This window comes from Pygoscelis adeliae, unplaced genomic scaffold (genome assembly GCF_000699105.1).
Source record: "Pygoscelis adeliae isolate BGI_AS28 unplaced genomic scaffold, ASM69910v1 Scaffold79, whole genome shotgun sequence".
Lineage (NCBI taxonomy): Eukaryota > Metazoa > Chordata > Aves > Sphenisciformes > Spheniscidae > Pygoscelis > Pygoscelis adeliae.
Window position 1 is genome coordinate 5,037,994 of NW_008825532.1, and position 18,017 is coordinate 5,056,010.

The following is an 18,017-nucleotide window of genomic DNA, read 5'->3' on the forward strand; positions in this document are numbered from 1 at the left end:
CAGTGAAAAGCAAGTTAAAGAATTCCACAGTTACGAACACGTCATCGGCATGTACAACCACAGCCAGATCTGAAGGTGTTAGTACAAATACCTTCCCAACCACACAAATGCAACTGCCAAAGAGGCTACTAGTTTTGGGAATCTGCAGTGTGGAGTAGTTAGAGCAGTACCAGAGTGCATCTCAAGGCAGCTCAGCATGGCAAGGGGTTGGAGACTCCTAGTAAGGTAATATTTAGCATTACAGAAATAAAGCATTGTTCAACTGCAAAGTTTATTTAACAGTGCGCACATATTTACATAGAGCTGTAACACACCATTCAACAAATAATATCAGTACAGAAAAAATATCTGCATCTTTTTTGTTAGAATGATTGTCTCTGCCAGAATGAAACAGCTATCATACAAAAATACATTTTTCTTTTTACCTAAGGCACTGCTCTAAGGTCTAAAACAGTTCTACCGTATTCTGAATAGCAAACAGTGAGAGTTAGAAGGCTGAGGGTTTCCTATTGTAACTGTGATGTCGAGGAAAGAACACATTTAGTTCCAGCAAAACCATTTGCATTTAACCACTGAAAACACAGCTGCCATTTGGATGATTCATTTGAATTGAAGTATCAGCCACTGGTTTATAGCAGGATTTGAGACAGCTATTCTTTAAAGTAATCACTTATCCAGTATATCTGTTACAGGAGACATAAGAACAAGACTGCATTATTACTTTTAGTAGCAATTTTCAGAAGATGCTTAGTTAATCTCTTCATGCTGTAAAAAGCAGGCAAGTGTAGGTTAAATAGATTACTTAATGCAGGCTTTAGGGGAAGGGAAATATATATGCAGCTTGCAGCCACTGTTATAAAGCTAGAACAGGAACACTTACTTAGAATAATTAACATGAACAACACATGACTTCAGTGGTCTAATACTGTTATGTACACAATAAAATAATACTTCCATGAGTGTAGATAAACTTAAATAAGTAATTCAAAAGGAACACATTTTTAAAAGCATGACATGTTAAACTGCTCTACGACAGACATATCTAGGTACTCAACATTTTTGTAACATATTAGTGCATATGCTGTAAAATGTTGTGATGTTTTCCAACAGATTAAAACATATTAGCCATAGTACACTACTGCATTTTGAAACTGCCAATATTTTCACGTTAGAAAATAAGAATTTCTTCTTCTCCATTCAAAATTGAAGATATTCAATTCTGCATTTTTAAATAGCATGTGAACCAACAAGTAACAGCGTTTTTTCTAGAACATTACAAAAGGAGTTCAGCTTTAACACACACTGAATGAGTCTTATTTCATCAAGTGCCATTTTAGGAATATGCAAAATCTGGCCAGTAGCTAACTGGGGAGCCTCCAGTGGCACGTTGCTGTACATGATACTGATATGAAAATAAAAAGACTCAAACAGGTTACTGTAAAGTCTGTAAAAGGGAAACAAGTGATATTTAAACAAGGAAATCTTATCTAACAATTAGCTAAACGAATGGAAAAGGAACATCAGCACAATAGTTTCCCTGAAATGTTTCAAGGTGCAAATCTAGAAGTCTGCCATCCCTCCCTGGTGTTTTTTGTTTTTTTGCAAACTTGAAGATGGATAAAGTTAAACAAGCAGCTTTTCAAAACAAGGCCTTCGGTACTTGATAAAACACTGGATTACTGAAGTGCAATCACATTATTTCCAGGTCTCTAGTGTTCACAGTTCTGTCCAAAGAGCAAAGAGAAGAAAACATTTAACCATCGTAACTGTGTGTATGCCACATATGTCTATCATCACTGTCAGAGTCTACAATCCAGGGAGTGAGCACAGAACCACGTGGTTACTTACGGTCCAAAATCAGCGCAGCAGCTTTTTTTATATATGAATATTAGTTTTCAAAGTTATGTACATAATTCTTAAACCATATGATGTCTAAACATTTTAAATTTCAAAATTAAAAGGCAACACTTTCTTCACTAAAAAGTTAATGATTTTGATCAGAACAAAATGTGATCAGCAGTACCACATTAAAACCATCTATTCCCATGGCCCAGTTAGTCGTGGCCCCAAGGGAAGTCTAAATAAGGCTATACCCATGGGACTAAAATTCACAAGACGCAGAGTGACAGAGGAGACTCAGGAAACAGTTCAGTCTAGAAAAGTGCTACACTTTAATCAAAAAAAGTGCTACACATCATCACTTAAAGAAAATGTGGATAGCAAGCCTTGTTTTTTCCACCACCATTCATTTCAACTGTTCACACAGTCATTTATCTCACAGAAAGAGATCTCCTGCTGTGAGTACATCCATTTGGGGTTTAGCTCCAACACCAGTGAAGTTTAGTCTTACATAAACCAGTTTACTGAAGCCTCTCTGACACGCTATGCTGTACTGCATCAGGGTTTGGCTTCTCAAGTATATGTGGCTTCAGATGCAGCCCTGCTTCCTTCAGAAAATTCAGAATATTCTGTGTGCAGCTTTATGACTCCTCCCAAAATGTAACACAACCATCTGTGGAATTTAAGGTTGGTGTTACCCCCCTCAGTGAAGTGAAAGACTATTCTACAGTAAGTGGAGAGGACAGCTAATACCTTGCCAGAACCTGAAGAGACCTTGTAAGACCATGCAGGTCAGCATCAAAAAGTTACAGAACATGCCTAGGAGTGGAAAGGTCTTGTCTGTAGAGTTACATCAGACACCTTTTAAACTGTTAGTATCTTCAAAAGTAACATGTGCCATTTAAGATATCTTAGAAGGAGCTTAAAATGCAACAGATGGGCTTGAGTGCTGGTAGGAGATACAGGAGCTTCACAGGGGCTCAGCTGTGTCTTTGGAAAAGCCTTAGGTGCTGTCTAGAGCAAGTCCCTAAAAAGGCATCAGTTGGTGACTCCTTTTGACAGAATGCAAGTTACAAGCACTAAAGAAAGAGCTTCCCCTCCGGTCTACACATTGGAAAAAGTGCCTTGAAAACAAGAAGCTGTAGTTAAGGCAAGGAGAGCAAAATGCAAGGAAGTCAATTACCTAGCCAGAGGAAGAGACAGATAGGGAAATCAGCTTGGATTACCTGATGAAGCATCTATAGGTTTGGTCAATGAATTCACTGCACCGTCTTCCTCAAAAGCCAATTTGGGACTAGAAGGTATTATAGCAGCGTCATTCAAGTTTTGATTACAGTTACCGGCAGAGATGCTGTCCGAGCTCAGTTTGGTTGACTTGGAATGTACTCCAACGTCAATAAACTCCTCAAAAGTCCATGAACCAGATTTTCCGTTAAGATTCTGAGTAAGTCCAATTGTATGATCAGCTTCGTTAACAACCAACTTCACTGACTCATCGATAACCGTTTCTTTTGCAGGTTGGCTAGAAAAAAAAAAGAATGGATACTTCTATTACAATTTCTGCATGTTTAACCTTTAGATTGATTACAGGCCAGCCAATTAGCAGTCTGCATACTTTGCAAAGCACTGAATATCCTGAAGGGCATTCCCAGACAAATTCCTCCAGCTGCCACGCAGGATCTCCCCTCCAAGAGCCAATGGGGAAGAACGACTCACCAATACATAGCCACTTTTTACTATACTAATAGCTCCCAGGTAAGGTCTAGCTCCAGAAATTTGGTATAAGAAAACAAGTTTAAAGCCCTGCACCATTAAAACCTATTTTAGTAGTGTGCATTTTTCCTTTTTCTCCAGTTAAGACTTTTTAAACACAAAACTGAGCCTCAGAAGACTAGCAATATTTAAAACAGATTCAAAAGCTAAACCCGAATCAGAGTGATCCATTTGCATTCATTCTTAAGAAAATCATGAAAATGTCTTTATATTCCATCACTGGAGGAATGAGATTAATTTATCACCACTTTAAAAAAAAGAGTTCACAATGTCACTTCTAAATCATTAGCATTTAGATGAGCAAATAGAACAAGCATCAGAGGACAGATTTTCCAGTAGTAGATGGAAATGCTTTATGTTCAAAAAGATAAAATTTGAAATACTAAAAAAATTCCCATTAAGGGAGGCTTTTGTGTTGTATCTGGTGTTTCAGCACAACTGAAACTGTTCTAGAGCTTTCTGTAGGTTATTTTTCCTTTTCAGTGTTGTCCCCCTCTCTCCTGTTTAATGTTTTGTTAATGAAAAGAACTGCTAGCCATTTCAAGGGAAAAGATTTCAAGCCAATGCCATTCTTTATGAGTAACACTGCGACGTTGCTGGCTATGTGTCTCACTTCTTAGCAAACCCAGTACTGTTAACATGGTGCCATCTAAACAAACAATTATCCTGAACTAACTGTCTCTGCGTGAAGCAGTGAACTGACAGCATGCACACACCACATGCCTGCAGCAAGCCAGAGAAATACCACAAAGCTAGCGGGGTGCAAAATTTGAGACAACGCTACATACAGCACTAAACTTAATTTAAACACAGAGAGAGATTTCTAGTGTGACGGATAACTGCTCTAACAGCAAAGCAGCCACCTACACAGACTCACCTGCAATCCTTTAATTCAGTAACAAGTAGAGACCCCTCATCGCTTTTCAAATCGTCTCCATTCATAAACACTTCACTGGCCTTCAACTCTGACACATCTTGTTCCTCAGATTCTGTAGAGATCAAACTATGCGCAGTCTCTAAACAACCCTCTGCCTCCCCCTTGACTTCCTGGGCCACGTCAATGCCATTTAGCTTTCCTGAAAGGGGGGGGGGGGGAGGGGAAAGAAAGAAAGGAAAAATGGTTAGATGGTCGCATCCAGAGGGTAGTGGTCAATGGCTCAATGTCCAGATGGACATTGGTGACGAGTGGCGTCCCGCAGGGGTCTGTATTGGGACCAGTACTGTTTAATATCTTCATCAATGACATAGACGAATTGAGTGCACCCTCAGCAAGTGTGCAGATGACACCAAGCTGAGTGGTGTGGTCGACACACCAGAAGGACGGGATGCCATCCAGAGGGACCTGGACAAGCTCGAGAAGTGGGCCCGTGTGAACCTCATGAGGTTCAACAAGGCCAAGTGCAAGGTCCAGAAATCTTAATTCAAATGATTAATCATTTTTCAAAATTAATAGCACCTGAAAATACAGGCCAAGATTGGAAATTCCTCTCGCAAACATAACTTAAATGAGATAATTGTAATAAACTAATTATAAACTCACACCAATTATCACATTTTAAGTGCAACCATGGGCCAGGTCAGCCAACATTTAAAATCTTTCCCAACAGCACTACAGTGAAGCTGGGAACAGTCTGCAACCACATGAACCCCTTTTTGCAGAACGTACGCAAGCTCAAATCCGCTCTCCTTTGCCCACGGAGAGCTGAACCATGGTCATGCTCCATGTCACCAGAGCATGGCCATCAAATGATGGCCATGAGGATCATTTCCAGTGCCTGTGTGCTTGGGGATCCTAAGAATTCCTGAGACAAAACTGGGCTTTGGTCTGTCAGGGCGTTGCATGACTTCTGTCACCAACCAGAGCACAGGGCATGCAGCACCACTTGTGCGGTGCTGGGGTAGGATTTTTAACTAGTTGCTTTAATGTATGACAGTTTTTACGCTGAGGGTGGTGAAGCACTGGCACAGGTTGCCCAGAGAGGTGGTGGAATCGCCATCCCTGGAAACATTCAAGGTCAGGTTGGACGGGGCTCTGAGCAACCTGATCTAGTTGAAGATGTCCCTGCCCATGGCAGGGGGGGTGGACTAGATGACCTTTAGAGGTCCCTTCCAACCCAAACTATTCTATGATAAAAAAAAAAAGAAAAAGAAAAAGAGCTTCAGTAACTGAATTGCTATTCTAAATGAATAAAATACAAGTGCTAAAATGACCTTTCCTAGCCAAAACTCGAGGCACTTGGCTTCAATAGATTCATTTCTCTATAGACAAGCTGCCTATAACAACATGAAATTTGTTTTCCCTCTTTAAAAGTACACTTGTAAAATGAAAGCATGCTGCTTGCATTTCACACTCAAATAATTTTTGCATTTAATCATTTTGACTGTCTCTTGTGGTACAGAACTGGCAATGATCTACTCTGTTCAAGCAGAGAGCCTCCCTGGCATTTCTGGGACTTGTGTCTCAGACCATCACTGCTGTTACGTGAGTGACCTTTTTAACAATGTTTAAACATCACTGAGACACTGACTGCCACTTAGACCTGACTCATCAAGTTTCCTTACCTGGTTGATCAGTCTTCTCAAGACCCAACTCTTCCTCCTCTTCAATATCCTCTCCCTCCATAGCCTCAGAGACAGACTTCCCTTCATTCTGCAACTGAATTGCCGGAGTGTTACTTAGAATAACTCACTACCCTCTAGCATTTCACAAATTGTTCAATCACAGCTCTCATGCAGGACTATTCTGCGCCCAGCAGTAAGGCCACACTAGTCCAAAGGCATTAGACAGTCAGCTCACCCAACAACACATGCTCTGCTGAGCCAGAGCCTGTAAAGGAACCTGTGGGACCCACTTCCACCTCCTACCTAAGAATTATTCTCGAGTTCCTTTTCCCCTCATTTCTCCAAGGTGTGTGCTAAATATTTATTGATTTTCAGCTATGTGAAGACTTGGGTCTTTGAATGTTCAGAGAACAACAACTACTCCTCAATATAATATGCATAATTTACCACAAACCTTAGGTCACTACATTAACAAAAATACATCCAGTTTACTGTAGCAATCCAAGAGGCATCCAAGATTTGCTTTAAGCAAACAGATGAAGCCAGGAATTTAAGTTTTCTGGGGAAAAATAGCCCCAGCAGAATGCATACAGTTTAAAAAAAAAAACCAAAAAACATTCATCACTAACCAGTGTTTTTTTTAAACCAATCTGCAAGTGGTAACGCCAGATCACATTGTTTCTATATGCCTTGAACAAAAATGCATCAAAGACTTTTTGTCAGAACAAGCAAAGCGGAAGAATGCGTGCAATGGGAAGCTACTGAAAATTATTCTGGTGCACCAGAACTTTGCACTTCACATGGAAGCTAGTTTGTGTAAGGATAACAGAGGAAGACAGGATACAAGGCAAAGCCTTCTCTGGGAAGGGCCTATCCTGTCATTATACAGATCCAAACAAAAAAGTACCTTGGATTCGTTTTGATCTGATTTTCGTGTTCTTTTCATTATTTCTTCGATTCTCTGTTAAAACAGGGGAAATATTTGCAATGACATACAGACCTTTATATTTCAGCATTCCAGTTTACATTTTCATCAATCATAATATATTTTAATATTTCATAAATTTAATACTTTATTCACCATTTTTAAAGCTCACAAGCCAGAGCTGGCTTTTTTAAAAGAACACACTACTTCTGTTTAAATGCATCTGAGACCATTTGCCCGTTCAGTTTAACACCTCAACCACTATTTTACGCTGAGAAATCTCTCTGCTTTCAAAACAGTATACCTTTTTTCTTTCAAGCCTTTCCTGCATATTTTGCTGCATAATTCTCTCTCTTTCCAGCCGCTGTCTTTCAGCCTCTTCTTGAGCTTTTGCTTCAGCTTCTTCTCTCTGAAAATAAAACAAAAAGAAGAGAGCACACAGTGCACAACTCACTCCCAAGAGTCAAAAGCAGAGCTGTTACAGAGATTCTGGTTCAACACAGACAGGAACATCAGACAATCACTATTTAATATTACCATACATTGCAGCTAAATGCCAATTACCCAGCTACTGACATGAAATATATATTACTATGACATTCAGAAACTGATCTGAAAAGAAAAATGATGCGCATGGCTATACTGTGATTATGCAAATGTTCTGAATGTTGTTGAGCTACTACTCAGGGTTCAAACTATATTTCAGGATGAAGATTTGTCTAAGAAGGATAAATTTATAAAGTAACAAGACAGCAATTAAATTCTAAATGTGGCAAGGTTAACTTAAAAATCTTGGCAGTCAGGTATTACTACCAAGATACTTGGTGCTGAACATCTTCTGTCTCTTCTACACTGGAAAAATCTTTTCCAGTATGACTGGAAAGAAGATAGAAGCATAATTAACACTCTGAATAATTGTTATAAACTTAAACAAGCTTTTAAAGAAACATTCAGACATGTCAATGCTATCCATAAGATACAGCTTTTTAAACACAAAGAATTTCATTGTAAAACTGCTTCAATTTTCAAAATTAATCTCATTTAAATAAAGTCCACTTTCTGCAAAACAGCTTCCTTCAGTTAGAAGGATGCCTTTGTAAAGATACACAGATACTAGCTGTGGAAGACTATTTAGCAACCGGAAAAACAGACTTCGAAGCACTACCAATCTTTCTTTTAAAGGAATCAAAGCAAGCCAGATAACTTTCCAGACAGACCTCCTCCTTATAGTCCGTAGTGGTAAGCTGGTAAAGTGGGCTCAGTACAAATATTTTACATATGCAAAATAGCATCCCAGATGGCTAAAAAAAATTCCAAAGTATCTGCTTCTGCCCCACACTTGAATTTATCAAATGTTGGAAAAGAATAAATAAATCTCAGACTAGGGCAAGGAAAGGACTTCAAGGCATTCTCAAATCCACCTCAGACAGGATGAACTCTGCTTTAGATCGTTCCTGACAGAGATTTGTCAAAACTGTTCTGTGAAAGAAAATCAAAGACAACCCCCTTGAAAACACGTCAGCAGCTTCTATGAGGAACACAGTTGGAGCCTACAGATAAGCAGACCTGGTGCTGAAGCTCTGCAAGTTTTTCCTGCTCTTCCTGTTCTCGACGAATCCTCTCCTCTTCAGCTTGTCTTTGTTGTTCTTCATAAACCAGTCTCTTTTCTTCCTCCTGCTTGCGGAGCTCCTCCTCCCGTCGTGCTTTTTCCTCAGTTGCTCTTTTTGCCATTTCTTCTTCTCTGATTCTAGTGTTTCCAAGATACAGATTACTGACTAGATATTTATTTCTTTAAAAGTGTGCATGCACGTGAGACAGACCAGGAAAGCAAGGAATTTCTAAGTTATCCAATCACAAAATAACTGCGTAAAGATACTTTCTGGTGTGGATTTACAAATGCCACCATCCAGGTGGCATTTCCTTTTTCAAAGGAAAAAGCAGAGTAACTTGGAAGAAACTGTCTATGAGTACATAAATGTTCTCTGCTGATTAAGTCAAGGCCAAGGCAGGTTGCTCCAATAATGGAACGTCTGATTGAGAACTGGATTAAGCAACAACTATCTAATAAATACCACCTGCATCCATGACACGAATGAAGCTTTTAATCACTGTCAAACATAAATTCAGTTGGATTTTCTAAAAGACTGTTTCTTCTATAGTCCGAATTCCAGAGATATACTGCAGGCGTACACTGCCAGATCATGCAGATGTACACAACAGATTTGATGACATATTTCTGATAAAATATCTGTAGCAGACTATATGCAAGCTTATGACAGCTTTATACCCATGAGTGGAAAACAGACAAAAGCTGATGTTCCATCATGTTCACAGAAGCACAGACAGGTGACCCCTGATCTGGAATAAAGTTAGTCAGCACAAAGTTAGTAATTTATTTTTAACAACTTCTATGCAGTGAACCAAATGCACACTGATTTATCACTTTGAATTACTTGGCTGCAACATTTCTGATCCAGATTTCAGATCACTAACATGATATTTAAGGTACCATCAAACCACTGCTTGAGTTCATCAAAGGAAAGTTTAATACAGAGAGGTTGACTGTTTCAAGACAAATACAAACAAAACAAATACAAGTGGTGTAAAAAACACATTCTAGTTTTGAAATAAAAGCACCACTGGTGACTGGAAGGAAAAAGAAGCAGTGATTTGCACAGGGACTATGCATTACATATATACTGACATATAGATTAATGATACACCCACCAACCTGTCCCATCTCAAATGGTGCTAGCGCCTGTCTCTGCTTCAGGAACTGCATTGAGATTTACAGGAACTTAAATTAAAGCTTAGGAAACATATAGAGCTGGAATGTCTGTTCCAACCACACCCCACCACAGAAAGCATCCCTTCCTTCTCCTGAATTGTTACCTTTCCTCTTCCTGTCTCTGAATTCTTTCTTGGTCTTCACGCTCTCTTTGCTCCCGTGCTAGACGTCGTTTCTCTGCCAAGATTTTAGCAGCTTCTTCAGCTGTGGTGGTCCCTGCTACTGTTTTGCTACCTGATTCTGCAAAGGTTAACAGAAACTGCTGTTAAAAAGCCCTAGTAACTTAATTTTAAGACAGACATTATCACTGTGAGATGAGATTTTTCTTTTGGCCAACCCACCCCAACTCTTTTCCATCAGTGCTCATCACTCAGCGAGTATACCCTGTATCTAAAGGCCCACAAGAGCCAAAGGGGAGTCTTAAAGAGATGCAGAACCACAGTATCTCACTGACACTGAAATAACAACAACTCATTTCAACTACACTGATCCAGCCACATTCCAGGCAATACAGTTAAAGATATTCTCCAATTACCATAGTACTTAAAAACATGTTTCTGAAAAGACATGTTTATTCTGTAACACTTACAAACACTTAAAAGAAAACTGAAAAAAATACTGCTTTAGGAAATCCACTTAACTTCCTTCTAATAAAACTGAATGCACACGACCCTAAAGAGGAAATTTTTTTTTTTTATTTCCTTGTTTCATAACATTAACATTCATGCCTTTATATTTATAGAGTATCTTAGGGTGCAAATAATCACCATTTTATCTGGCCCTGAAGGCACATGCTAATGACTTCAGTAATACCGTATTTCTACACATTTTAGCAACAAATCAATTTCCAATTTACATGGAGATCAAAACAGCTCCAACCACCAGGTTAGTAGGTATTTGTACAGTCCTGCAGTTCATGTTTCTTCATGCCCTGCCTGGTGTTATGCTGTTTGAACATCAGAGATACTATTATAAATTAACATTAGGAAAAAAACCACCCTTGCCATCCAGTTGCTCTCAATATACATAGAGAGAACTCTGATTTTTATCTGTTATTCCCACTCTCTAGAAATATTACTGTTTGAATATGACTAAAGAACTCATCATCTGAATATTCAGAGAATTGGCTCTTGGTGTCAGTAGAGCAAAAGCATCATAATGCTGCTGAGGACCTGCCTTTCTTCTTTTTAGTATTTCACAAATCAGCACATATATGTTTGCTTAACATTTATAAAGCCTTCAAGTCAAGGTAATTTTAATGAACAATGACATCAGGGTTTGATCAGTTACTTTGCTTCTGACCTAAAGACAAATCATTCAAAACACAATGCCATCATTAGGAACTTTAACACCTGAAAAGCTGCTTAAGCCCCATGGACACGTAATCACTACCTGCAGCTGTAGGGCATAATTACACAGAGTAAACCCTCAGCAGCTGAATCATGGCAGTGCGTTGTGCATAAAAATTGTTCTTGCAGTCCTAGGAAAAACATTCCAGCACTGGTGGAGTGCAGTCACAGAGAAGTTTTCTAATATTTAGATTTATCCAATGCTGAAAAAGAAGCACCTCCCCAGAACACACATTACTTCTGATTTGGGCAAAAATGCAGTCATGTTGGTACAAACAAGAATCAGCCACAACAGTTCCAAATTTGAACTCGGTCAAAAGGGGTCCTCCTCCTTCTCCCTGAGCAGGAAAGACCACTCCTTTGCAGTTATAAGAATGATTAGCAGGATCTGCCTACTCAAGACTCGCATGTGCTTTTCTTCCTATATTCTGCAACTTTCTTTTTTATTTAAAGGAGGGAGGTTTCATTTAGTGTTGTCAGTATACAGCCGTGAAGAAATCAAAATGCCTTCCTTCTCCTCTACCACTTGAGTGTCTTGCCAGTTTAGACTAGTCACTTTTTATAGCAGAGGCCATCTTCTATTGTGCACTTGCAGAGCAACCAATGCAGCAGTCCTATTTTAACACTACTGGAATCTCAGTTGTATCAAAACTCGTTGACATTTAATGTCAGGTTTAACCTACTTCCCCCCCTCTAAACTGAACCTAAATAAGACAACTCAATCTTCAGCAAGAAGCCTAAAGGTTTTAGGCTTTTAGGTTATAGGGTTATAACGTAATGATAGCTTGAAATATGATGAATATCCGGTATTGAAAATGACAGAAGAAAATTAGTCACAATGTTTCAGAACACTGCAGATATGTAAAGAACAGGGGGCATAAAAACAAAAGAAAGGGTAGGAGACCTCAAGTCTAAGGGGGACCTTCCCACTGCGTTTTCACTTTCGAAGCTTTATTGATGTTTTCCATATCGTTACTTGCAATCATGCTTTCATCTCCATGCACCCCTTGTACAGTCTGTTTCCACAGGGCAGGACATGGGATTTCCCAACATGATTGCTAACATGCTTTAAGAAGATTCTTCCAGCATTTTATATTCAGCTCCATTTTCCTTGTACTCCCACTGTCATTCCTGGTAAGAACTGCCTTTTTCTCAAAGGACCTTTTTGTGATGGAAGGGGAAAGAGGGAAACAGGCAAGAGAAATGTCTCAGAACAATTGTAAAATGTACTATTAGTTGGATAGAGGGAAGATTCCAACTCATTTCAAGGCAAGTCATTTATTCACAGTTAATCTAGGAATCATATTCCAAAGCCTTCACTACCCAGATACAAAAAAGTGAGGCTCCATGACAGTTTATTACCTATCATCATGCATAAGGTGAGAGCTCATGAAGGAGCACTTATGCTTTAAGTCGAAACAAGCCTTTTAACTCTCAGAGAAGCTGTGAAAGGCTGCTGCCAGAAACGACAACTGCTCCAAGTCACTGAAAAATAAAGTGTTTTACTGCATAACAGTATATTTTAGTAGGAAGACACAAAAAACAAGACAAAAACTTGATTGCTGTCTGTCAGCAACGGGCAATCAACTTCAGTTTGGAGGAGAAGAGATGGTATGAAGATACAAGTGCACAAAGCTGAAATTAGGTTGAACCTACAAGACCTAGAGACTGATTTGCCACATGCCAATCATTGGTGCGCTCTGACTTCAGAAGCTGTCTGGAATATGGTATTGCACCAACCCACAGGGTGAACTGCCTACACAGATGTGTAAAATGAAAATTGCCTTAAAAATTGAAAGCAACTTTTTCTTTTTAAGAACAAAGATTTTGCCTCACTTAGCAATATTGCACTGTACCAAAACATTTAAAGAGATAAATGAAATCATCTCTACGTTGAAGAACATGCCCACTGTTTCCTTATCTTTTATGTGTCAAAGGAAGAGAGCTTTACCCAGCCCCAGTATGAATCACTACAAAGATGACTAGCTTGAAGATTACCAATAAAATAAAACGGAAACAGACAAACTGGGTTAATACAGTTCTAGAAGTCAGTGTAGAGGAGACAGGTGGGGCATCCAAGGAACAAGGACAGGTGTTCTTGTTCCAGAACAACTGGAAGATGCAGAAATAGGACACACTGTTACGGAGGTTTCAACCAACCGATGACCTTGATCACAATTGATTATGCCTCCTGAGGCATTTATCACAGTAATGTAGCACATTGAGGGATGGACATTCTGACTGCAAAGATAAATGACGTGACACAGAAGACGGATGTGCAACTTCATACAAACATCCACATTTGACTATGACATCCAGGCTTCCTTCTAGAGGAACATATGCCCAAAGAACTGTACCATAAATGAGTTCTTCAGCTGACTAACACTATTTCACATCCAACACTGAGCAGTGTCAGGAAGAGCCTCAGAAATAACAGACAACTGCAGCAGCTGAGGAATGCACAACAGGAACCATATATGCAGTAACATGCAGCAAGCACATGTTCCCTCTTACCTTATGTCTGAAGGATTTTCACCCCCGGTACTGCCCACTGGCTGTAGCTTAAATTCCAGAGATCCCTCTTTTTCCTCTGAAGTCTCCCCTAAGTCCTTCTCCACAGAGAAGTGCCTGCCAGACCTCATCAGAAGGCTCCCCCAGATTCTGTTCTGGAGATGGCAGATGGTGTTCTTCCGGTAAGAGGGACAGAGGCTTTGCGTACTTGGCATGATGAAGAGGACTAGGAGACTAATTGCTTATCCAGTATATGGCTCTCTTTAATCTACCACAATAATTTCTCAGTGTGACCTGTGAACTGGCCACTTTTTCCTGAAGCAGCAATGATTATACATTCACTGGAATTGAGACCAAGGCAGCCTTCTAGCTTTGTGAAAACTGGCTCTCAGCCTGTGATGCACCAATAGCTGATTTCTTCCTCCAAGCATGTCTCTACACAAGCAATTTCAAGAACCAACTGGACTGAAAGACCTTTGCATAGTTTAACTATTGACTTCGCAAACCTAAGCTAGTAGATCCCTCAGCTAGTGTGGCTGAAGTCCAAAAGGCAAACAGATTTTCTGCTTTTCTTAAAATTATAGTACAAGCAGTAGTATTGAAAGCTCCTGACTTAAATCTCCAAGTCATATAAACCGACTACTGCACTAAAATCCACACCCAAAAGTCATACCACAAAGTTATTGTATAAATAATCAGCAATGAACAGCTTCTGCCTTAAAGCATCCTACCCTCCAGTGGTCTGCCTCATGAATGAATTAGTTCACCAGTCCTAGCACACACTGGCAATGTCTTGAATAAGAGTGCATCAGCCACTGAGAAACACTCACCTTCTTTGGTCTTTGTGCTAGCTGCTACCGCATCCCTGTCCAAGGCTGGTGAAGCACCTTGCTCTTGTCCTGTTCCTTCTGTGCTCTTATCCTTTGGTTTGCTCTCTGCTTCAGTTTTCTTTTTGGTAATGTTTATAACACCTGGCGTGAGAGGTGGACGTTGGATGGGTGCCGGTTTAGAGACTGGAGTAGGAGATGGCGGCCTTTGTTTTGACACGCTAGGCGAAGGTGGGCGAGTCTTTTGTCTGTTGAAATGAAGAATATTTTTCAGGGCTAACGCTGAAATCCTCAAACGTGCAACTAAGGACAGCAGTCTACTTTGGTTAGTTTACATTACGCACCTCACTTTTAAAAATAAATCCCCCCACAAACTGCCGGTGCCTTCCTCATAAAACTCAAATACAGGATTCCAAAATACCCTGGGCACCTGGACTCAGTACTTGTGGACTAACATCAAAAGAGGTCTGCTAGCCCAGACCTCCATTTACTCCATATCAAGGATGAACCCTGTGATTCCAATCCAAGAAACTTCCTACACTAATACAGGCAGATCAGCTTATTCAGAAGCTCGCATGCTTCCTGTTGGTTTTAGTGCACAGACTGTACAGAAAACCTGTGTGTACTTTGTCTGCACAAAAGAGACAAAGGTTCAGGTAAGATCTGCACCCCTACTGTGGAAAAGAGAAATTGGACCAAAAATTAAGTCCTTATGTGTATAAACATGGCATAACGTAGGTCATCCAAATTCTAACAGAACAGCTGTCTTGAGATAGGAAGCATCCTTCATTTTGTTCTGAATTAAAAAAAAGATATTTAACCTGGACACATACCTAACTGTAGAAGGTGATGGAGGACGCTTCACCAAATTAGCAGGAGAGGGGGATCTTCTACGAGCAGACACAGATGGCGAGGGAGGGCGTCTTAAACCAGAACCTGGGGATGGTTTTTCTGTCTCCGATTTCTAAGAAGATACATAAAAACAAAATAATGCTCACTCTCTAGAATACATCACAGACAGAGGAGCTGCTATCCCAACAAACGTACAGCTTCTCAACAAGATGTACTTTACATTTCCTTTGTGTTCCAAAACACAGACCCAGTCAATATGTTACCTAAATTAAACTTTGGGAACCATAAGCACCAAACAATATGCCTTTAAGATACCAGAGAGATCAAGGACCATAAAATCCCAATTTGATTCCAATACTGAGTTTTTTAAGCAAATGCTATTGAACATTTTAATAAACAAGCAAACTGTTGAAACAGGATCCCATCCTGAGCTGTTCCAAACCCCCTGATTAATACAAACCTAATTCCCGTAGATTTTCAACAAACCTGGGTTGAATCTGGTGAACTTGCATCAGATGAAGATACAGAGGACTTCAATCTGTCGATGCTACGACTGCGCACGGGCACTTTAGGAGTTGGGACTGGGGAATTGATGGAACTGGCTGAAGCTGAACGAGGACAGAGGTGAGATTCTATAAAGTTAGGAATTTGACAAGACAAAACGAGAACCAAGTGCACAGCATAAGAACAGGAGAAAAGGAAGAGGGAGAAAGAGAGAAAGAAAGATTGTGTGTGTTAGAAACCGTACAGAGAAACGCCACAGGCAGTGCACACTGCAATGGGTCACGCACACAGACACCACCACCACACGATTAGTACTTTGGAAGCAACAGCACCAAGAATAAAACCATTCTGAAAGCAGCAGTCTGGAGTAGATAAAAATAAAATGCTTTTCCAAACGATGTCTAAATTTGCAATACACCAGTGTTACTTTAATTTTAGTCAAGCTGCATCTAATCACGAATACTTCAGTTTTAATGGCTTAGCACCTTTCTTTACAAGTTCTTCATGACAGGTTCAAATTTTAAGCATGTTTTCCCCATACTCAAGGAGGAAATCTTCCTTCTTTTCAAAGAGTATTTATAAAGCAGCATTACATTAGGAATCTGAGCATTACTGTACAAACTTTTCTTGTGAAATAAGCATTTGTGCAACATTGTTATTCTACTTTCCCTCTCTGACCCCTTTATTACTATATATGTGTGCCCTTTATCCACATTAACAAATCAAAATAGGTGGTGTAAAAGAAACCTATCAAGAGAAAAAGGTCAATTATTAAACTAAAATACCTTTCCTACCTGAAGTGTCAATCTCTTCACACGTAAGATACTGAAAGAAGTTGTATCTTCTAATTACTTTTTTCACTAACATAATCACAGATGGATAAGCATACATGGATGTAAAAGCCTACTTCTGAAACTAGATGTCGAACTTTTCTATAGTCTGAATAAATTGTGACAGATGCCAGCACTTAATTTTGTAACTTTATGGAAAATACATTTTATTTTTATATTTACAGCATTTGTGCAAGAAGAACTGCATTCTGTTTGTGCATAGTTTGTGCTAAAGCACAGGTATGTTTGTACTGAAATGAAGAAAGTACTGCTAAGTAAACTGATAAAAATGTAAAAGTTATTTTTAATTCAGCAATAGTGAATAAGTCACATGCTGTCAGTTAACAGTGAAAAAGATGGTATTTCCCCACATGACATGAACTGAAATATGCATGGTAAAATAAAAGTGGAACATAAATAGGTGCGCAAAAATACGACCATTGACTACAAACCAAAAAAGTAGAAACTGGTTATTGCACAAGGGGAGCAGTGTAGAAATGTCACCATTGCCAACAAGGACCAAGTTAAGTGGCATAAGATAAAAAACAAAGATGGAATAACACACTTAAGAGGAAACAAGCAAAACTGGGAACGCAAGTTGTAAGGTAAGAGAGGAGAAAGGACTCCACATTGGTTCCAGATATGCATTTACTGGGGCATTATTACAACCAATAACAATTGTAAGACATGTGGGATGCAGCTAGGGCTTGCCCACGATGCAGAGATTCCTGCTCAAGTACTAAGTTGAGCCACAGTGCAGGCTTATCAGCTCAGTCTGGACCAATATAAAATTGCTTGAGCCAGGCAGGGTTTCTCTACAGTATCTCCTCCTTCTAGTACGCCTCTACTTCTACAATCAGCCTGACTGAAGCTAGCTCAGGGCTCCCTGTACTTAGGTTAAGACAACCCCTTTGTCATGTTCCTACAAGAGTTTCTCCCCCTAAAGAAATTTAGGCTTTGTACTTATTCCTTTCAGCTTCCTTTGAAATTATATGTTTGTTTGGGTTTTTTCCCTTTCATTTCCTAGCACTGTTCTCTGACAGTATGTCTCAGCTTCATTTGAGGGTACACCCAAATGCAGATCTCTGTCAGTTAAAAAAAAAAACACAAACAAAACCCAAAACGAACACCAACATCTGGTTCTCTGCAGAGCAAGTGAACTGGCACTGGAGTTTAAAAGCCAGTATTATTCTATGGTTTTGTAAAGTAAACATGCAACGTAGCATATGAATTGGTTATTACTGACCAAAGAAAATA

The 18,017-nt window shown here is 39.5% G+C and overlaps 1 protein-coding gene across 3 annotated transcripts in view; it reads right to left on the reverse strand.

The window, feature by feature from the left end:
- Positions 1-259: 259 nt before the first annotated feature.
- The window catches only part of MAP7D3 (MAP7 domain containing 3), a 33,850-nt gene continuing 16,092 nt past the window's right edge, over positions 260-18,017 (reverse strand). Inside the window, exons 10-20 of one of the 3 annotated variants that reach the window (XM_009331712.1) lie at positions 15,913-16,058; positions 15,408-15,538; positions 14,578-14,822; positions 9,992-10,127; positions 8,666-8,846; positions 7,404-7,508; positions 7,082-7,135; positions 6,175-6,268; positions 4,490-4,688; positions 3,066-3,361; positions 260-683 (exon numbers count right to left, since the gene is read on the reverse strand). In XM_009331712.1, coding sequence (XP_009329987.1) covers positions 667-683; positions 3,066-3,361; positions 4,490-4,688; positions 6,175-6,268; positions 7,082-7,135; positions 7,404-7,508; positions 8,666-8,846; positions 9,992-10,127; positions 14,578-14,822; positions 15,408-15,538; positions 15,913-16,058 — 1,604 coding nt within the window. In that variant the 3' untranslated portion in view covers positions 260-666. The other 2 variants (XM_009331711.1, XM_009331714.1) reach the window with 2 other exon arrangements.